This window comes from Gallinula chloropus, assembly GCF_964237585.1.
Source record: "Gallinula chloropus genome assembly, chromosome: 13".
NCBI lineage: Eukaryota > Metazoa > Chordata > Aves > Gruiformes > Rallidae > Gallinula > Gallinula chloropus.
In genome coordinates, this window is record NC_140098.1 from 13,510,528 (window position 1) to 13,531,914 (window position 21,387).

The 21,387-nt window shown below is 61.7% G+C and overlaps 3 protein-coding genes across 3 annotated transcripts; 2 read left to right on the plus strand and 1 right to left on the minus strand.

Annotated features, from left to right (window-relative positions):
* Positions 1-3,121: 3,121 nt before the first annotated feature.
* Positions 3,122-7,223, plus strand: CCDC102A (coiled-coil domain containing 102A; the record flags this gene model as incomplete). The annotated part of the gene is made up of 8 exons (XM_084269937.1): positions 3,122-3,655; positions 4,095-4,297; positions 4,397-4,505; positions 4,735-4,851; positions 4,952-5,161; positions 5,406-5,576; positions 5,663-5,766; positions 6,719-7,223. The coding sequence occupies 8 exons, from the start codon at positions 3,122-3,124 to the stop codon at positions 6,843-6,845; spliced, it is 1,575 nt and encodes a 524-aa protein (XP_084126063.1). The 3' UTR covers positions 6,846-7,223.
* A 1,990-nt stretch (positions 7,224-9,213) lies between these two features.
* DOK4 (docking protein 4) lies at positions 9,214-12,196 on the plus strand (the record flags this gene model as incomplete). The annotated part of the gene is made up of 8 exons (XM_084270197.1): positions 9,214-9,294; positions 10,193-10,300; positions 10,624-10,738; positions 10,837-10,956; positions 11,113-11,302; positions 11,633-11,771; positions 11,856-11,979; positions 12,072-12,196. Exons 1-8 carry the CDS (start codon positions 9,229-9,231, stop codon positions 12,194-12,196), a joined length of 987 nt encoding a protein of 328 aa, XP_084126323.1. The 5' UTR covers positions 9,214-9,228.
* Positions 12,197-14,597: 2,401 nt separating this feature from the next.
* On the minus strand, positions 14,598-21,322 carry POLR2C (RNA polymerase II subunit C). The gene is made up of 9 exons (XM_084270227.1): positions 21,198-21,322; positions 20,913-20,962; positions 20,603-20,671; positions 20,374-20,426; positions 20,122-20,250; positions 19,119-19,170; positions 18,459-18,627; positions 15,705-15,779; positions 14,598-15,082 (listed from the first exon to the last, which is right to left on the minus strand). The coding sequence occupies exons 1-9, from the start codon at positions 21,281-21,283 to the stop codon at positions 14,938-14,940; spliced, it is 828 nt and encodes a 275-aa protein (XP_084126353.1). The 5' UTR covers positions 21,284-21,322; the 3' UTR covers positions 14,598-14,937.
* Positions 21,323-21,387: the final 65 nt, after the last annotated feature.

A 21,387-nucleotide genomic window follows, 5' to 3' on the forward strand; every position in this document is an offset into this window, starting at 1 on the left:
GCTCAGCCCCACGCGCGCTCGTCAGGCCTTCCGCGTGCGTGTAGGCCTCAGGGCACGTGCGCCCTGTGACGGGAGGACGCTCAAGTGCAGGGGGTTAAAAATAAAGAATAAGAATCATTTCTTTATGACCCACGTGGGTGCAATAGGTCACTGCTGCGGGCTTCATGGGTACCAGGGAGAAACACGCTCTTGCTGTTCAGAAGCGTGACGACACTTGCTACAACCACAAGAGAGTCACAAAATACACTCCTCCCAACACAACAGTCACAGAGTTCAATATTACCGCCCACAACGGTCACCTCACTCACTGACAGTGACAGAATTCAGTACTACTGCCCACAACAGTCCCATCACTCACTGTTACCGCCAGCAGGCGATTCACAAGGTTCAGTATTACAACCACAGCAGGTTCATAGAACACACTATCGTAAGCACACTACATACTACACGTGTGCTAACTAATCACCCAAGACTACAAACTTAGAGCACAGCAAATATCCCCTTACCCATCTCTCAGGTAAGGGCTCTCAGCCTATTCCCTCAGCCAGCATCCTGGCCAAGGGGAAAGGGTCTCCCCACAGAGTTGGAGAAGCTACTCCCCCCTCTCAGACTGAATCCAAGGGGGTTTTATTTGATTTTTTGTCTGATGTAGGTGACAGTGGCAGGGCTGTGTCCCAATGGACAATGCCACCTTCGATGTGTGTCATTAGCAACGACCCCCCTTATCTTATGCCCCAGCTGTTGATTGTCTTTGCATTGTCTGGGCCCATTAAGGCCAAACGAGGACCCTCTGGCTGCCTTTATCTTACTGCCAGGCAGCTGAAGGGTGGCTTGATTGGGATTCAGGGCATATTGATTGTTGAAGGAATTCCAAGGCTCACCCCGGGTTTCAGTTTGCTGAATGAGGCAGAGCTGCCCTGTTTAGTCTGGGCTTACAGGACAACTCAAGTCCAAGCGATCTACACAGCTCCTCGTGGGGCATCTCTGCGGGGATGGGGCATCTCTGCGGGGATGGGGTGTCGAGGCAGCCCCGGGCTGAGTCTCTGTACAGCCCCCGGGGGTCGCCTGATGGGCTGGACACCTCCGAGCCCTGTGTGTGGAGCTCTGAGCCAGATGTCCTCACACAGCCCACGGAGCAGATGCTGGCACAGACCCGCCTGCACGTAGAGACCCCTCGAGAAACACCCACGAGCAACCCCCGCCCCCGCGGGTTGCCACGCACAACACGTACACGGCTCATCCCGCAACACCCCTGCAAAGGCCCCACGAGCGAAGCCGCTCGCACACCCACGCGTGCGAGCACCCAGCTCGTTACCCACCCCCCGTGTCCCGCGGGAGCCCCCACGGGGCAGGACACGCACCCGCGGCCACGGGCCGGGCTCCGGCCGCCGGGACCGGCCCCCCACACCCCAGGCAGAGGCGCGGGCGGGGGGCGGGAGCGGCGGGGGGAGGAGGAGAGGGAGGAGGAGGAGGAGACTCGGTCGGCAGCGCCCCGGCCCGCGCGGGCTGCCCGCTCCGCCGCCGCGCCGGTACCGGTGAGGGAAGGGGCCGGCCCGGGGCCCCGCGGGCGGGCGGGACGCGGCTCCAGCGCCACGGGAAACTTGCGGGGAACTTTTTTAACGGGGGTTGGGGGGGGGCTCGGGGGTGTGGACGGCCGCGCCGGGCCGGGCCGGGCTGGGCTGAACCCAACCGGGCGTCCCGGGCCGGGCCGAGCCGGGCGGGGCCAGGCCGGGCCGGGCCGAGCCATGCGGGGCGGTACCGGGCGTACCGGGCCGGGCGAGGCGGGGCGGGGCGGGCGCGGAGGAATGTGGCGGTTCCCGCGGGCCGGGGCGCGTCACCGCGGACGGCGGAGTGGCAGCGCCCCCGGCCAATGGGGAGGCGAGAGGGGGAGAGGGAGTCCGCCCCCCACCCCCGGGAGCCCGGGAGGGGATGGGGGAGGATGGGGGGGGAGAGGGGACAGCGCGTTCGGGCGGTGGTGCGACCCCTGCGCGGTCCCGTGGGCGCTGCGGAGCTGCCCGTCCTCCGCAGTGCAGGTGGGGCCCGGTCCCTGCGTGCTCCTTGGGGGCTGCGCGGGTGCCGGGGCTGCCCGGAGGGGCTGCGCAGCCGCCCGGGCCCTGCCCTGGGCTCCCCCCGTGCCGGCAGCGGGAGGGCGCACGCCAGGACTCGCCTCTGACTTGTGCCAAAACTTCCCCGTTGGAGCGAAGGTCTCCGCAGAAGCGATGTTTCCCCCCGTGCCAAGCACAGAGCTGGCCCCGGCTCGCAGAGGCGCGCTGACACGCTGCCGGGAGGCTGCGGGCTGGCGGGGCCCCGCTCCCTACTTATCCCATTAGGGCGGGCAGCAGCCTCCCATTAAGGTTTCCTGGGGCGGTTTGCCCGCCTGGCCGGGCCGGGATGTGAGGTCCGTGCTGGGATGCAGGCGGTTAGCGCCGGCCCTTTGTTGCGGCATCACTGGAGAGCGTGTCCGGCTGCCTTGGCACGCATCCTGCCCCACTGCTGGTTGGGTCTTCCGGAGCTGTTCCTGCCTCGCTGGCGCTGGATCCAGGTGTTAACCCTCACTGGAGCTGTCTGGGTCCCCCTGCCGCAGCTGGGGACAGTCTTGGAGGCATGCAGATGATGTCATCCAGATGTCCTCATGTGGATGACATCATCCCAATGACATGTAAACTTGGTTCCCTCCAGTGTGGTGGTGGAGGTGTCCCTGGCCAGGCTGGTGCCAGCTGCAGTGCCAAAGTGGGACATGTGCCAGTGGGCAGTGGGGTGTAGACCTTGCTGGGGACCTCCCCGGGGGCTTTGCTGGGGACCTGGCTAGGACCATCACCAGGAACCTCACCGGGGTCCTCACTGAGGACGTCCCTGGGGAGTCACGGGGACCTGGCTGGGACCATCTCCTGGCCCCTCACCGCAGTCATCATCAGGGACCCATCGGGGATCATTGCCACATCCTCACTTGGGATCAGGCAGGGTGGGGACCTCATCACTCATCCTACCACCCCCAAGACCAGGGGCAGCACCCCCTGTCCTTGCAGCTTCCTCCAGACCCCTTGACTTCTCCTCTCTCCTACAGGTCCCTGAGTGTAGGCATCACCCCGACAGTGTCGGCCATGCCCTAGGGGAGACCACCATGAGCCAAAGCGGGGCCTCACGCCTGGCCGGCTCCCCGCCATTGCCAGGGGGCTCACTGCTGGCCCTGCTGGCCCCCGAGCCCTCCCCGTCCCCCCCGAGCGGGACACCCTCACCTGGCCCCCCACCGGCATTGCTGGAAGGGGACTGGGAAGGGCGGGAGGAGCTACGGCTGCGGGAGCTGGAGGAGGCGCGGGCACGGGCAGCGCAGATGGAGAAGACGATGCGATGGTGGTCGGACTGCACGGCCAACTGGCGGGAGAAATGGAGCAAGGTGCGAGCCGAGCGCAACCGGGCCCGCGAGGAGGTTCGGCAGCTGCGGCATCGCCTGGAGGCCCTGACCAAGGAGCTGGCGGGGCTGCGGCGCGATCGTGACCGTCCAGAGGAGCGCCCACCTCCTGCCTGCCCACCGGCCTGGCTTCAGAGCCGGCCCGGTGCCGGCAGCCCGCCCGATGCCAGCAGGGAAGAGGGAGAGGCCGACCCAGAGCAGGAGCCTGTGCGGGATGTGGGGGCAGAGGCACCCCAAAAAGCCAAGGTGAGGGGGATCTTCACCCCTGGCAGCTGCCCAAGGACATGGTGCCTACGGGCACCCCAGGGTCGCTGTGCCCCATGGAGGGGGCAAAGGGAGTGGTTGTGCTCAGAGCAGTGCAGGGGTGGGACCCCACTTGGACTGGGGGGGCTCAGTCCCCTCAGCAGTGCCAGGGGCTCAGAGCCACCTTGGAGCTGGAGTTAGGACCCAGACCCCCTCAGAGCAGCATGGGGGGTGGGACAGACACACCAGCATGGGGGGCGGGATGGATACACAGGTCCCTCTCCCTCAGCCTCAGGGTGTCCCTGGGGACCAGCGGTCGGATTCAGCTGGAGGGATGCTCTCAGTTACAGATTGAAGGCTGGGTGCTGTGGGGGGTGGGAAGCCAGGGCTGCCCCCTCCCCCATGAGTGATTCCCTGTCCCGGACCCTGCTTGGTGCCACAGGAGCTGGAGCTGATGGAAAACATCTTGACAAGCAAGCAGGATGAGAGCTGGGAGCAGCGAGGCTCCCGGGCCTCCTTTGCCCGCCAGGAGCGGAGCCGCCTGCTCTGGGAGGACGTCAGCGTCATGGAGGAGGATGCCACCAAAGTCACCGCCCTGAAGCTGCGGCTGGACGAGTCCCAAAAAGTGCTGCTCAAGGAGCGGGAGTGAGTGTTCAGGGCATCATCCCCTGTGGGGTGCCAGCCCCGCATGGTCCCCACTGGGACGGGATCCTGCGGCTGGCACCCAGCACTGCCTCTCCTCAGGGACAAGCTGGCGCTGAGCAAGAGCATCGAGAAGCTGGAGGGGGAGCTCAGCCAGTGGAAGATCAAGTATGAGGAGCTCAACAAGAGCAAGCAGGAGGTGATGAAGCAGGTGAGCAAGGCGCCTGGGGACAGGCACTCACCCGGTGGGTGGCATGCACTGGTGGGTGACATGACCCACAGCCACCCCTCCAAATTCAGAGTGCTCCTTAAGGGTCTTAATTACTGCTGTCAGGCTGCTTGGTCTGTCCACAGGGATTGGGTGGATGCATGCGGGCAGGGCTTGGGTGGCCCAAGGTGGGTGCCTGCTGCCCGCTTTGGGTGCTGTCCCCCCCCCACAGCTCAACATCCTGAAGGAGATCCACCAGGATGAGCTGGGGCGCATCTCTGAGGACCTGGAGGATGAGCTGGGCGCTCGCTCCAGCATGGACAAGAAGCTGGCAGAGCTGCGTGCGGAGGTGAGGCCGAATCCCGGTGCGGGGGGCGAAGGGAGCAGCAAGGGGGGGGGGTCCCCACTGCCCCCTGGCCAACACCCCCCCCCCCGTGTCCCCGTGCTAGATGGAGCGGCTGCAGGCAGAGAATGCAGCTGAGTGGGGCCGTCGGGAGCGACTGGAAACGGAGAAGCTCAACCTGGAGCGGGAGAATAAGAAGCTGCGGGCACAGATCGAGGACCTGGAGGAGGTGCTGGCCCGCAAGCGGCGCCAGACAGCCAGTGCCCTGGACACCGACCTCAAAACCATCCAGGCTGAGCTCTTTGAGAAGAACAAGGTGCCACAGGGGTGCTCCTGTCCCCCGCTGCGCCCTCCCTGGGTGACTCTGTCACTTCCACGGTGGCTCAGCATCCCCCAAGACCTCCTCAAGCCCCAACTGCCACAGTGCTTCATCTGTGGTAACCCTGTCTATGCTCCATCAGCTCCTCCAGTATGGGGTGGGGTGGTGGGATGGGTCCCCGGGGAGGGAGATGGGGGCGGCTGGCAGCAGGGGTGGCCCCCTCACCCCATGCCCACCACAGGAGCTGGCCGACCTGAAGCACGTCCACGCCAAGCTGAAGAAACAGTACCAGGAGAAGATGGCCGAGCTGGCCCATGCCAACCGGCGGGTGGAGCAGCACGAGGGTGAGGTGAAGAAGCTGCGCCTGAGGGTGGAGGAGCTGAAGAAGGAGCTGGCTCAAGCCGAGGACGAGGTGGGGAAGCTCAGGCTGCTGGAGGGGGTCAGGGCGGGCAGCTCCGCTCCCTCTGCTGCTGCCAACAGCCCCATCCTGTCCCGCAGCTGGATGAGGCCCACAACCAGACACGGAAGCTGCAGCGGTCTCTGGATGAGCAGACGGAGCAGAGCGAGAGCTTCCAGGTGCAGCTGGAGCATCTGCAGTCCCGGTGAGTGAGGGGGCCCGGGAGGGCCGTGCTGGGCACCAGCAAGGACCTGAGGCTGGGATGATGTTCTCCTTGCCACCATCCCTCAAACCACACCTCCCTGGTCGACCCCTGGGTTGAGCACGGCCAAAGTGCCCCCAACACTGTTGGAGGGTGTGTGGGTGCCTCAGAGCAGCCTTCGCCCTGCTGCAAGCTGGATGGCATTCACCTCCCAGTTAAACCAGCACGAGGCTGCCCACAGACCAGTACAGCCCAGTTTCACAGCGCTTGGGGTTTCACCCACTGGTATTCAGGGCCAGGGCGGGCCCCGAGAATCCTGCACTGGTTTTGGGGTGGCAGGAGGTGGGTTTTATTGCCCTTATAAACTTTCCCTGGCCTCACTTTGCCTTTCCAGCAGTAAAGAGCTGAAATGGCCGTGAGCGATCGATGCCACATCCCTGGGCAGCACGGGGGGGGAATTGGGTTTATAATCTCCCTTTATTTTATTGGGACATCTTCATTAAATCATGGAGGAGTAATGGAGGTTTGTCTTTCACCCTCCCTGCCCCCCTCCAGCTCTCCAGTGCACTCATCCTTAAATAATTCATGCTTTCCAGTAAAACGCAGCGAAACCCGGATCTGGCTGGGTCCGGGGCCTTTTCATTCCCAGTTTGCTCTGGAAATTTTCCTTGATGAGTTTTAAGGCAAGAGCGAGTGACCAGCAGGCTCCCGGGAATGGGGGGGGGGGGGAGCTCCCCTTTTAGGGGGTCGACTCCTCCCTTCTCCGTGCCCTTGGCTGGGGGTGTCTCCATCCCCCTGAGGGATTTCAGCTCCAGGTGAACCCCAGCCGTTGCACCCAGAGCTCGGCAGGACCTACAGCAATGGGATGCCCACCCTGGGTGCAGCCTTGCTTAGGGTGCAGGGCTCAGTTTTGGGACCCCCCCCCATCCCCTCTCAGCATCTCTCTGTCTCGCAGGCTGCGGCGCCAGCAGAGCGCCCCGCTTTTCGGCAAGATGCGCAGCGCCCGCTTCGGCCCCGATGATGCCGGGGACGGCACCAGTGACCCTGATGAGGACGAGGACCTGCAGATCCAGGTGCCCTAGAGCCCAGGGCCAGGTGCCACCACCACCACGGGGACGTCCTGCAGCTGTCCCCTGCCCACAAGTGCCTGTTGCTGCCTGGCCTCACCGTGCGCTGACCCTCGTATAGATGGGGACACTGAGGCACGGGGCAGTGGGAAGGAATTTGCCTGGAGATGCTCCAAGCCCGCTGCCTCTCAGACAGTATCTGATGCCCCTTGGCCACTGGCATCTCCAGGGACACTGGTGTGGCCATCAAAACCAGCGTCACCTGAGCAACCCAGGAAGAGGGAGTGCAAGGCAGAGAGGGGCACCGAGCCAGCCACGCTCTCCTGCCCCCATTTTTATATATATTATATATATGTATGTATTTGTATATGATTTTTTTACTATAAATACAGAGCCCAGAGGGGCCCAGGCTCCAGTGGTGGCTTAGGGGGCTGCTTTGTTCCCTGCACAGGGGCAAGGATGGAGGGGATGGGCAGGGAACAGCATTTGGGGGGACGGGACGTGGTGTTCCTCCGTGAGCTGCGTGGCTGCCGGTGTCACCCCCCTGTGATCACTGTCCCCACCCACACCCAGCCCCGGGAGGAACAGGGGCTTATGGCTGCAGAGGTGTCAGCATCTGCGGGGCTGCAACCTGGCAGGTAGAGGGTGGCTCATCTGTGGGTGTTACCCCATGGGTGCAGGGTGCTGACCCCCCAACCTAGCCCCCCACCCCCACCTCGGAGCAGGGCCAAGCGGGGCTTTGGAGGAGCTCAGACACAACCCCATTAAAATTTAATCTTCTGGTGAGCTAGTCCCCTCGCTCTGCCTTTTAATTGATTGGCTGAAAGCACGGCGCGCCGCCGCTCACGGGGGGGCAGGGGGGTAATGCCCTTTTATTTGCAGCAATTACTCCTATTTTTTTATGGCTCCACAAATGAGGCTGCGGGGGTGGGGGGTGCCCGCAGGCTGTTTCGGTGGGGGCTGTGATCAGCCGAGTTTGGGGACAGCAGCTCGTCACTGCGGGCTGTTCACTCTGAAGCCTAATGACGGGCGAGCGGGCAGACTCTTCCAGGGCGGCCGGTTTGGGGCTGGGGTTGGGTTGGGCCGGGCGAGGCCGGGCCCGGAGGGATGGTGGAGGCAGCCCGGGGGTGGGGGGGGTACCGGGGGAGGGGGTGGGGTCTGATGGGGGGCGGGGCCGGGGCGGGCGGGGCCGCGCGGCTCAAGGGCTCGAAGCGACGCGGAGCCGGACGCCGGAGCCGCCCGAGCCGCCGGGGCCGCCGGCTGTAGCGGGGGCCGGTAAGGCCGGGGGTGGCGACACGCCATAGGCCGGGGCTTGGCCGAGATTCGGGGTGTCGGGGGGAGCCCGGCCGGGGGGTGACAGCGGGGGGCGGGAGCGGCAGGGACGGGGGGGGGGGTGATGAGGGTGAGGAGTACCCGGGTTTGGGGTGTTCGCGATGACAGATCGGGGCGTGGGCTGGGTCGGGGCAGCCGATGTCCCTCCTTTCCTCCCAGCCTCCCCGGTCCCCCCCAATTCCTTCGGGGTGCTCGTGTGCGGTGGGGCGGAGAGATGTTCCCCTGAGCGGGGAGCGCCGGGCCGGCCCTCCCGGGACAGCGGAGGGGCCCCGGGGTGCTGTGCAGCCCCATCACCAGCCAGAGCAGCCCCGGGCTGGGGTGCCAGGCAGCGGGGCCAGCCCAGCCCTCGGGGACACGAGCCATCGCAGTGACACCCAGACAGGCACCCCTGGGGGGTCCCCATCCCCATTCCTGGGTTGCTGCCTTCTGTCGGGGATTTTCCCAACCTGGTCCCTGCTCTGTTCCCCCCAGCCCCAGGCTGAGTGGGGCAGGGTTGTGCCGTGGGGACGCGAGGTTGGGAGCCAGAGTCCCTTTGTCACCCGGTGCCACAGCTGAAATAACCTGTGGCAGAGCTGGCCTGGCTGGGCAGGAGGTCGTTAACACTGAACCCTACTGATGGCCAGCGGCCGGGGCCATGTTGCTGCCCAAAGGGAGCAGCCTGGGAGGAAGGAGGGGCAGCATGAGAAGTGATGGAGACCTGCGGGCGAGGTCCAGCCTCCGTGTCCCCTGGGACACGTGGTCGGGCTGGTGGCAGGGGCCATGGGTGCGTGTGGACCTGGCACTGCTGTGCTGGCAGGGGTTAACGCCGGACTGTTCCACTCGGATGGTTCAGGCAGCGAAGGGAGGAGGAAGAGGAGGAGGAGGAGGAGGAGAAGGAGGAGGAGGAAGATGTCACCCGTTGATCTGTCACTCCTTTTTTCCAGCCAGGATGGGGGATGCTGCTAGCACCAAGCTGGGCCGGTGGTGAGGCAGGGGGGTCACATAGGAAGAGGATGGGGAAGTGGGGGGGAAGGTGAGGGCAGCCTGCCCCCCCCAAAAATATCCCCCACCCCATCGGTCCATCGCCATGGCGACGAATTTTAACGACATCATCAAGCAAGGCTACGTGAGGATGAAGAGCAAGAAGCTGGGGGTGAGTGGGGGGTCTCGGGGAATGGGAGGGGGGCAATGGGGTGACACCCATGGATTTGGGGTGCTGGTTGCCATGACAGGGGACATGCCCAGGTGCCCCAGCCACATTGTCTGTCATGGTAACATGTGCCCCTGTTTTGAGGCTGAATAAGCAGCATTTTGGGGGCTGCAGCAATTGCTGGGGAGGGGTGGGGAGTGGGGGATGTTGCAGACCACTTGTTGGTACCCAAATCATCCAGCAGCCCCATGGGGCTGGATCCTGCACCGGGCAGATCCTACACTGGGTGACACCCCTTTGCTGGACATGGGTCACTGGGATTTCGGGGGTGTCCCTGAGCACCCCCTGCTCTGTGCCTCAGTTTCCCTCCACACCCAGTTTTGGCTGCTGGAATTCCCCATGCCAGAAAAGGGGAGAAGGGGGGGGCTGCTGGGTGCAATTTAGAGGGGGTGCTGGAGTGCAACACCCATAGGTGGGGGGTCAGGGGGTTTAGTCGCCTGCCTCCATCGCTCAGAGCCAGCAGCAGTGAGCATGCTGGGTAATTTCACACTAATTAGGGAGAACAAAGAGGGAGCAGACATGGGGCGGGGGGAACGCGCTTGGGGCGATGGCCCCACCATCCCAGCGCCAGGGGCTGCAGGACAGGGGACGGGGAGATGCTGGGACGGGGGACCCCTGGAAGCCCTGCCCACGCTTGTTAATTAAGCTGGATAATTAGCGTTGCAGGGCAGGGGGGTGAGGGCAGCCCTGGGCTGTCCCCATCCCTAGCGTCCCTTCCCGTCCCCAGCAACGGGGGGTCAAGAGGACTGGGCAGGGGTCTTGGGGAAGGGGCTGGGGGGCCGGGTCGGGCCGGGGCCCCCCACCTGCAGCACGGCAGCGGCCGGCGCTCTCTGTCCGGCAGATCTACCGGCGGTGCTGGCTGGTCTTCCGGAAATGCTCCAGCAAAGGGCCCCAGCGCCTGGAGAAGTACCCGGATGAGAAGTCAGCGTGCCTGCGCGGCTGCCCCAAGGTGAGGGGCGCGGCTGGGGGGGCTGCGCCTGTTTGGGGCCCCCGTGCCCGAGCCGTTCCCTCCTCGTCTAATTCGAGATGGAACTGGGTGGCTTTTCGGTGCTGGGTCTGGGTGCTGCAAGGGCTGGGGTCTGGGGGTGGTGCCTGAGGTCTGGGAGCAGCAGCAGCAGCCAGGGGCTGGGTGCGGTGGTAGCCAGATGTGGGTGCCATGGGACCGGGCTCTGGGTGCCGTGGGGCTGGTGCTGGACACAGTGGGGCTGGGTTTGGGTGCAGCCCTCAGTGCCCTCCCTCCCCCCCACCACCACTCCACAACCTCCACCAAAGGTAACTGAGATCAGCAACGTCAAATGCATCACCCGGCTGCCCAAGGAGACCAAGAGACAGGCCGTGGCCATCGTGTTCACCGACGACTCTGCCCGGACCTTCACCTGCGATTCAGGTATGGGGCAGCGCCCAGGGGAGCGGGGCTGGGGGTGGCGGCTGGGTGAGCACCCCGCTTTGGCCGGCTTCACCCAGCGCTGCTGCGCTCCCTTGCAGAGCTGGAGGCGGAGGAGTGGTACAAGGCACTGTCGGTGGAGTGCCTGGGCGCCCGCCTGAACGACATCAGCCTGGGGGAGCCCGACCTGCTGGCGCCCGGCGTGCAGTGCGAGCAGACGGGTGAGCGCGTGGCGGCGGGGATGGCTCGGGGCTACTCTCCCCCCCATCCCCCCCACCCAGAGTATTATATTTTGTATTTTATCTTTTATTTACCTGATATTTTTATAATTTGATATTTAATGTTTTATTTGCCCCCCCCACCACCCCCCTCTCCAGACCGGTTCAACGTGTTCCTCCTCCCCTGCCCCAACCTGGACGTGTATGGCGAGTGCAAGCTGCAGATCACCCATGAAAACATCTACCTCTGGGACACGCACAACCCCCGGGTGAAGCTGGTCTCCTGGCCCCTCTGCTCCCTGCGCCGCTATGGGCGCGATGCCACCCGCTTCACCTTCGAAGCCGGACGGTGAGATGTCACCCTCCTTTGGGACAGGAACCACCTCTGGGTTGCTTCATCCGCGTGGGTGCTCTGGGAGGCAGCACTGCTGCCATCACCATGGGACAGGCCTGATGCTGGGTTGATGGCCAGAGCCCACAGAAGGTGCCTCGTGGCCCCGAGGTTTGGGACTGGGGATGGTCCTGGCTTGACACCGTGGAGGGGGTGTGGAGACAGCGCCCTACAGGAGGGCCAGCTGAGCCAGCTGCCAATAGGGTGGTATGTGGGGGGTGGGTGGGTGTATTTTTTCGTATCCCTGGTCTTGGGGACCCTGGTGACACCCCATCCCCGTCGCTGCAGGATGTGTGACGCGGGGGAAGGTCTCTACACCTTCCAGACGCAGGAGGGGGAGCAGATCTACCAGCGCGTGCACAGCGCCACGTTGGCCATCGCCGAGCAGCACAAGAGGGTCCTGCTGGAGATGGAGAAGAACGTGAGGGTGAGCTCCACCTCCCCTGGGGATGTGGCTGGGGGGAACTGCGGGCACCCTGTGTCACCCTCACCCCTTTCTCATCCTCCACAGCTGCTGAACAAGGGAACCGAGCACTTCTCCTACCCCTGCACCCCTACGACCATGCTGCCTCGCAGCGCCTACTGGCACCACATCACCGGCTCCCAGAACATGGCCGAGTCCTCCAGCTATGCTGGTGAGTGTCCCCAGCCCCCGGCGAGGAGCCACCGCTCCCCCAGCCCGCAGGGTGTTCCCATTGTTTGATCCCACCCTCTGCTTCATCCCCAGGGGAGGCGTATGCAGGTGCCCAGGCCAGCTCGGACACCGACCTCCTCAACAGGTTCATCTTGCTGAAGCCAAAGTCCTCCAAAAGCGACAAGCCTGACAGCAGGGAACCCACGTCATCCCCATGAGCCTCCGTGGGGGACACTGGCAGGGGTCCCCTTTCTCTTCCCTGAGGGTTGGCGAGGACTTGGGCTGCTGAGTCTCCAGGCAGACCGAGCAAGGACATCCTCGGTGCCAAGACCTGGGGGAGCAGCGCTGGCTCGTCCCCTGGCCCGACGGCACAGGAGGTGACGGTTGGCTCAGCATCAACTGACTTCAAATATATATCGAATATCCATATTGTAAGAGGTTTTTTTCCTTCTCCCACGAACACAAACTTCGTGGCTGCTGAAGAGCCCTCGGGCAGAGATGCTCAGAGGTTTTATGACTCTTGGGGATCCGTCTGGGGGTTGGAGAAGAGAATGGGGGTCAAGAAATGCAGTGTGTTTTCTGCGAGGGGGAAGGCTCGAGCAGCACCCGATCCAGGGATGGAGCACAGCACCCAGCCGTGGGGACGGAGCATCACCCAGCTGTGGGATCAGAGCATCACCCAGCCCAGGGATGGAGCAGCGCTGGAGGATGCGGCTGTGCCAGGCTGCGGGTGCAGCGCACCAGCATCTCACCCCCTCTGAAGAGCAGGGGTGCTCCTGGGGAAGCCCCACCACCCCGAGCTGATTTTTTGCACTTCTTGGCACTGTTCACACACTCGCTGTAGAATTGAGACATCTCAGGAGAAACTGGATTTCCTTCTGAGGGGAGCAGCCAGGCAGAGCTGAGCCCCCCCAACCCCGGCTTTCCCCAGCTGCCCCCACCCCAGCGCTCCTCACTCCTCCACCCACTGCTGCTCCCCACTCTCCCCCCAGCAGTGCTCCCCAGTTTATCTACTGATGGGCAACCCAGGGACTGGTTTTGGCCAGTAGCATCTGTCCCTTGAGGGGCAGCATTGAGACAGAAGAAGTCCCTTGGCATAGAAGCCCATGCTGAGTGGGAGAGTCATGTTTCTCCAGGCATGCCCATTGTCCCTGCTCCCTCCTCACCCAGGGCAGGGAGCTGGGCTTCACATGCCCAACTTGAAAGCAATTGATTTTGTTTTTCTAGTTCTCCTATTTATTGCACCTCCTTTAGAAGGGCTATCTTTTTATTGCCATGCATCGGTGTATCCTCTTTCGGTCTGGGTTGGGTGGTTGGTGGGTTTATTTCTGCCCCTAAAGCTCCAGGTCTGCGCTTTGGGGCTGGGGAGTGTCGTGATGTGGCAACCTGTGGTCTGTAAATACTGTGTCTTGGGTTTGGTGTGGCTTGAGGCTGGGGAAGGTGCTGGGGAGATGAAGAAGGGCTGCTCCCCATGTCACAGGGCTCGTTGACACCTCAGTGCTGCCTGGTAGCGCGGCAGCCCCCAGCTGAGAGGTGTAACCTGCTCCATGCCCAGCCACACACCTCATCTTTATTACCAAAAATGTTGGGGTTTTTTTTGTGGGGTTTGGGGGTTTTTGGTTTGTTTTGTTTTTTTAAAGGAGTTGCTCAATGAATAAACAACCCTCATCCACCCTTCCTGCCTGTTCCATCCAGCAGCATGTGGGAAGCACAAGTGGGAGTAGTGCCTGCCAGAGTGAGAACAACGCTGATGGGAGCAGATTCCCAGGCCTCAGGCTCTGTCCTGCCCCCAGGCCTGGACAGGATATTGCAAGTTGGAGCCCTAAAATCCCTGGGGAGAAGGGTGGAATGAGTTGCCACCTTCTGTCAAACACCACTGTGTGAAACAGCCCCCTCACGTCCCTGGGGATGGGGCACTGATGGCTCCAAGTCCCCAGGCCAGGGAGCTCCAAGCTGCTCCCTGTCCAGTTTTCACACTCGTGCCCAGTCCATTAGCCATGCCCCAACCCTCTGGCTGAGCTCTGGCCTCCAGGAGCTGCAGCCAGGACAAGGCCATGCTGACCCGGGCCCAGCAGCAGTCCCCATCCCCACTCCCCCTGGGATGAGCACAGATACCCCCCTTCTGGTGAGGGGGAAGCAGAGCTCCTCAGCCCAGGGCCCACAGGTGCTGACCAAGGGCAGGAAAAGGGTGTCTGGGGCCATAGCAGGAGCTCTTCACCCATTTCCACCCAGCCCTAGCCCACCCTGCCCCCCAGGGCCATGCCCAAAACCCTCAGCCTGGAACACTGCTGCTGGAGCCCCAGCCACCCCAGCTCCAAGCAGCCCGAGGAGCAGCGCAGGGGCAGAGCCTGCTCCAAAGGACCCTTGCATACAGCCTGCCCCCTGCCCCGCAGCACTGCCTGCTGCAGCAGCCCCAGCCCAGCCTCAGAAGCCTGCTCAGAACACAGTGCTGGAGCAGCAAGGGGCCAGATGCTGGGCTCCCTGGGAGCCCGTGTCGAGCAGCAATCAGCGGTGGGGAGCTTTGCTCCTGCCACAGCAGGTCTCATTAATGGCTAGTGGAGAGAAGTAAATGATGTGACATCTCCTGCAGCCCCAGGCAAGCTCGCAGGGATGACAGGACATGGGGGTAAGGCTTTATTCAGCACAGTAAGGAACAGACACACACAGCCAGTAGGGTTGTATAACCAAGGAACAAACTTCCCCATCCCAAACCTAAAACTCTGGGACCAGGCTGAGACAAAGCCTGGCCCAGGGAAGATGTTCACAGATTCCCTCCCTGCTTCCCCCCTACCTGTCACACTGGCTTTCCCCAGGAAAGGGGGCAGGGAAGAGGTGTTGCAGCCCAGCAGAGCTGGGCCAGGAAGGGCTGAGGGAGATGGGATGGCCCAGAGAGCCGCTGGGCAGAGGCAGGAAGCTTGTGTGTCACTCAGGGCCGAGCGCTGCCTTGCAGGGAGCTGCCTCAGTTTATAGTGAGGACATCGCTCTGAATCTCGTGGCTCAGCTGCGTCTGGAGGTCACTCAGTTTCTTCTTCAGGCCTGACAGTGCTGAGAGAACGATGGTCTCCGGGCGCAGGGAACCACAGGACTCCACGTTGTAATAAAACCTGGGGTTACAAGTCAAGGAGATGAATCACCAGCTGTCCTGCAGGTACTACAGCAAAGAGCACCAGCCCAGGGGTTCCAGCCCACCGTGATGCCCCGCGGGGAGCTCTGTGTTCAGCCCCACCCCCAGCATCACTCACTTCCCAGCACGGCCACAACCACCACACCAACACTCCGGCCTCCACAGGCTGTGAGAGCCCCTCTGAGAGCTTCTGCTCAGTGCTCTGAGCCAGCAGAGCCCCGTGCCAGGGAGCCAGCTTGACTGCAGGCATTTCTGCTGAGCAGAATAGCCCCAGAGAGGGGCTACAACCAGCTGGCAGAGGAGGAGGTGTCCACATGGGTGAAGAAGCTGCCTAAGCTGTTTTTCCTGCAGGCCTCACCCAGAGCTGGGCTGGTGACACAAACTCAGGAGAGCTGCCCAGTATCCCCCAGAGTGGGGGGAACACCCCAGGCCCGGGCACATCCCCAGCCAGGCTCCATGTTCTGCCCTGCTTTTCAGGGAATGCCAGCTTCCCAGGCTGGCAGACTTCAGGGTCAAGTAGATGCTTCTGCACTAACAAAAGCCAAAGCAACACACCCAGCCAGCCCCCCAGTTCCCAGCTGCAGCAGCACTCTGCTTCTCACCTCTCTGGCTTTCCGTTGGGGTCATAGGGAGCCTGAGCATCCTCCTCATCAATCTCTGAGTATTCGCTCTTGGGCCTGGAATCAGAGAGCAGGGAAGGTCAGCACGGAGCCTGGCCCAGCCCCACAGCAGCACTGTCTGGCCCCAGGGGGCAAGCACCAGGGTTGGTGGCAAAGGAGCAGTCGTCAGCATTGAGTCAGATAAACAGCTCAGTCCCACACTGCCCTTCCTGGCTGCTCACTACTGTCACAGTCACCCAGCAGCGCTGGAGGAAGGGCAACAGCCCTGTTCTGACCAAATTTGGCATGTTGTCTTTTCCTTCTATCTCCCAGTGGGCCAGGAAAACACCCAAGTACACCAGCATGGAGATGGAAGGCTGGGGCAGCCTGTGCCCAGCAGGAAAAGAAGAAAGTCTCCTGTACTTTAGGCACCAGCTGTATCAGTGAGCCTTGTCCTGACATCCCACACCCCCACATCACCACCAAACCCCCTCCAGCAGCCCCAGGCCAACACATCTTTCAGCCCACCACATCCCTTGGCTTCCAGGGCATCCTGCCAGAGAGGAGCTGTTTGGAAGCACTAGTCCATGTAGGCAAATCCAAAGCCTCGGGCTGTCCAGCACAGAGAACCTTGTGTCCACCAACGTCTCCTGGCCTTCCTCTGCCCCAGCAATGCCAACACAGGCTGGTCCTGGCACCCTGTCATAAATAAGACTGCACTTCCCAAACAACTCCTCTGCCTGGAACACCAGATACTCATGCTCAGCCACACAGCTGGGGCTGTTCTCACACACTGACATCCCCAGAAGCCCTCCCAAAATCACACTGTGACATTCCTCGTCCAAAAAGGTGTCAAACCCAAGGAGACCTGAGCCCACCTGGCACCACCTGTCCTGCTCAAAGCAGCACTCCAAGCCTGACACTTCATCAGTGTCACAGACCTAGTGTTGCAGAGATTAAACCAGCACATTATTACCCCACCAAAACGAAGCCTAAAATTATTTCAAATCCCAGTTTGAAATTCCACATTGCAGGGCCACTCCTGCTTCTCAGGCATCCAACCCCATCACCCAGACAATCATGTGAACTTTGGGGCAGTTTACCTGCCACAAGTCTCTTAAAGCTTCAAAACTGTCCAGTCTCACCACCAAAGCTGGTGACAAAGGACAGGCTGGCACATCAACTCCAGTGACATGTTCCTGACCAAAGAACTGCCAAGCATCCTCCTCCTCAGTTCTGTACCACCTCCCCACATTCAGCCTCTCACAGACTTCCTACCCTGACAGTCTGCTCTGTACTGGCAGTTGCCAGTGTACAGATGATCCACGCTAAGGAAAAGGCCCATTCCCAGATTCCCAGTGCTCCCAGCTAGTCTGGTTCCCATTGCAGAGGCCAGGGGAAGTGCTGAAGGAACCAAACACCTGGCACGTCCTGTCCTCACCCCGACCAACTGAACTGGACCCACCAACAGGCCCTACAGAGCCCAAAGCCCAGCAGGGTTCACTCCTTCCATCTGTGAGCCTGGGCTGGGCTGGCTGTGGGGAGATCCCAGCACTTTCCAGGCATGCCACAGGTTTATCACCCCTGGTGACACAAGGCTGCTCTCTCCCACATGCACAGCTAGCCACACACAACCTCCGTGACCGCTCCTGAGTGGACAGCCCCCAGCAGCCCAGCTGAGCTGTGAAATGCAGGCTGACCCCACCTCTGGAAAGCTCCTTTACCTACAGCCTTGGCAAGGAACAGCACAGAGGTACCAGAACCCCCCACCTGCCTGCTGCTGATTGCAGACATTTGTGGAGACAAATTTGGCAGTGTGGGAGCAGCATAAAGAGGAGGAAAGCACGTTGAGGCCCTTCTGCTGCTCAGCCTCCTCTCCAGCCACAGCTCTGCTCAGGCTTCTCTTTCCTGCTTGCTCAGCCCTGGCTTCTGCAGGTCCAGCACCAAATCCTGCTCCTGTACTGAAGTCTTCCCAGCCTTGATGCACAGCTCTGGCTGCTGCCCTGCTGTCACAGCAGTGTATCCATCGCTTCCTCAGCACCCACTCTCAGCTCACCCCAGCTAAAGCACCTGGTTCCTCACACCATGGCTGGCTCCAGCGTGCTGAGGGACAGGATGCCCAGTGCTGGGCAGGCACTGGGATGCAGAGCCAAGAGCAGCTCAGCTCTCTGCTCATGGAAAAGCACAGCTGAAGTCCTCACCCTGAGGGCACCCTGAGGGATTCATGTCACTTTTAGATGAGACAGGGCACGCTACTGGTGCGGAATGGTATGTCAGAGCAGAGGAAAGGGGCAGGGAGGAAAACTGCTCCTAGAATGAGGAGATGTATGGGTGAAATCAAGAGCCACACACTGGGCTTCCTCAAAGAGGGCTGCAAAATCAGCCTTGCAACCTAACCTTCTGCCCCCTGCCCTCGCAGCAACACCTTCCACCTGTCTAGATCTATTCCTTCCTCAGAGCTGACCCTGAGCTGCATACCACTCCTGCAGGGAGGAGAACAACAGGAATGAGTTTTGGGAAAGAACATGAAGAGGAGGTAAACCAGCAGCAACAGTACATGAGGAGACAACAAGAGGTGGCCACAAACCAGTCCAGCTTGCACACAGCTGCAGCTAAGCGCTGGGCTTTGGTACCCTAACACCAGAGCAGAGATCAACAGGCTCTCTCACCACCACTTACCGACTCAAATTATCCCCAGGTGACTGCTGGAAATTAGAAACCCTTTCCCAGTCCCTCCAGACAGACACCAGGACATACCACTCCTCTGGTTTGGGGTACACTGTGTGCCTCAGCGCGTTGTCTGGGTCGTACTCGAAGGCGACGCCCGCCGTGGGGTTCCACTTGGCGTGCTCCTTGCCGAAGCCCTTCTTGGCGTAGGCTCGCAGCCTCAGCTCCTGGCCCTTCCGCAGCTTCACGATGAGGATGTCTGCAGCAAAGCACACACCTGGCTGAGAAGGCTGCAGAGGAGAAGTGAGCGTGCAACAGCTCACTAGGGCAAAAGCAGGCATTTTTAGCGCCCAGGAAGATCCCACCAGAAGCCAGGGCTTGCCTGGAGTTTTCTAAGTGTGTCCCCAGAGAAGCTGGGATGCATCTTGTTAAGCAAAAAGGAGTCACATACGTGCCCAGAGACACCTCTCAGGCCTCCAGACAACAGCAGGCAGCACAGAATTCTGCATCCTGGCTGTCTCTAAGCTCCCACAAGGAGAGAAAAGCACCCTCTGCCACAGGACTCGAGTTCTGGGGACAACCTTTCAGCAGCATGAAGATAAAATGCTAACCCACCAATGCAGCGATGCCAGCGTCTCTCAAGTGTCAGCTTTACAGCTGCCTCAGTTACACAGCTAGTAAAGGCAGGAGTTCAAAGGACCTGAAGGAAAAATTAGTTTCCAGCTCTTATTCCCAGTGAAGGCTGCTTACCATCCTGCTCCACGTAGTCATTGGGGTCATTGTCTCTGCTCCGAGATGTTACCTGCAGAAGGACGACAAAAGCAAGTAGATTAATGGTGAGATCAGCTTCCCCCCCTCCCCCATGTCAAACAGCAGCTGCCTACAAAGATGAGTGGCTGCAGAGAGCCACTCTAGCGTGACTTACAGCAAGAAACCCAGCCCACCCTGTTTAACAGGAATCAGAACAGGCAGCTGCTGCTAGGTGGGCGATACCCCACTCGCCCCCCGAGCTGCTCTCCCTCACAGGACAGACAGCACCATGCCCGGCCCTGCACCACGTGTGGTTCTGCACCCCAGCTCAGAGTCCTTCCCACGACCAGGACAGGTGACATGCAGCACTTATGGCACCTCAGCTGAAGCAAACAAGAAACACAGGGCTACAGCTAGGCCCCAACCTGGCAGACACTGTCACCAGCAACGGGAAGCAGCTCCCAGGTCATGGTAACATCTAGATGCAGCTTTTTAAAACACTCTCTATGAAGTCCCTTCGCATCTGTTCTGCTTTGACGCTCCACCAACCCTCCCCAAGGTGATTAGGCAAGAGCTGTGTGGCAGCAGTAGCCTGGTCCAGGCTCCCCGCACCTTGCCATGCCAAGAACAAAGAGCCAGAAAACCAGAGGCCTCCGGGTCACTGCCAAGCTTTCAAAGAGGCTGTGCACACCCAAGCCCCAGCAGCGACATGGCAGCACTCATACCCATCACATCTGAGGCAAGAGGGAGGGGCTACACTAAAGCCTGCCAAGAGGCTGAGACAAGGTGCAGGCTGAGGCTTTAGCCAGGCCACGCTGCTCTGACATACCATCAGAGTGTGAATAAAAGCAGAGAGGGTTCCCACTGTGTTTTAACCAGAGCTTTAGGTGATGTGAAACATGCTCAAAGGCCTTATTTTGGCCATGTCCCGTGTGTTTGCCCCCCCAGCCTCAATGCAAACACAGAGAGGGGACTTGCTGACAAGCACAGGGATCGCACTGACCGGTATGACCCGGGGGTTGTTGGAGATGAGATCACGGGATGTGACGTGACGAGTCTGGTCTTCATTGCACCGGACATCAAGGGTGAACTCCACAGAGCACTCTGGACAGAACTCATCACACGTGCAGTCCTGGGACAGGCACAGGTCAGGACCGTTACACCAAACCCCTCCCAGCAAGAGCTTTGGCCACGGGCCACCATCAAAGCACCACCATCAAATTGGGGTGCACCCGCACCCCACTGCTTGACTCACTCTGGAATACTGCATCTTATCCACAATGTCATCACTGGTGAGTGGGATGAGACCTGGGGGAAGAAGGAAACTGGGGTAACGTCTCAGCCAGGCCATGGGAGCACCGATGCTCCTGCCAGGCCAGGTGGAGGAACAGCAGCCTGAAAAAAATGTGTCTCCAGACTGATTTCACAGTGATCCCTCCTCCCTCACTGCACATCTTCACCTTCCTCCCCTGCCCAGCACTCACCCAGCCTGTGTGCAATGAATTCATCGTGCAGCACGGAGGAGTTGGCGTCTATCTGCACCCAGTCGATGGCTGCAGAGGGGAAAACGTCACGAGGTGAGGAACACGTCTGCGGGCAGGAGCTGAGAGGTTCGCAAGGGCAGGGAAATCGCTACGGGGGCAACCAGGGAGCCGAGGCAGCGAGCGGGAAGGCGCAGCCCTGGGAACACAGGGGCGGGGGCGAGGCGAGGCGGCAGCACCTCCGACGGAGGGGAAAGGGGGGAGCGATGGGAGCCAGGGCAGCGCGGGGCCGCTGGCCCGGGCCAGGCCGTACCTATGATGGGCACCTCGGCGATGAACACTCTGCGAATGGAATTTGCCACCCTGGGGAGAGAAACACCCGTGGGCGCCAGGCCGCGGGGGCCCTGCTGCAGCGGCTCGGGGCCGGGCCGCGGAGGGGGACGCGATAGCAGCCGGCCCAGCCCGCCTCCCACCCCCCCCACCCCCCGGCCGGCTGTACCCGCGGGGCGGGCAGGGCCTGCGGAGGCCGCGCCCGTGGCGCACCGCGGCCCGGCTCTCCCCCAGGGCCCGCCCGCCCCGGCCCCGCGGCGGTGCTCACGCCAGGTCCGTGTTCTCGATGATGAACTTGACGTTCTCGTCCGTCAGCTCGGTGATGCGCACCGTGGGCTGGTTGGCATACGGCATGGCGGCCCCGCCGCCCCGCTCCCGGCCCGCCGCCCGCCCCTCCCGGAGGCCCCGCCCGCTCCGGTCCCCCCACCTCCCCGGCGCGGTCCCGCTTTCCTCCCCTC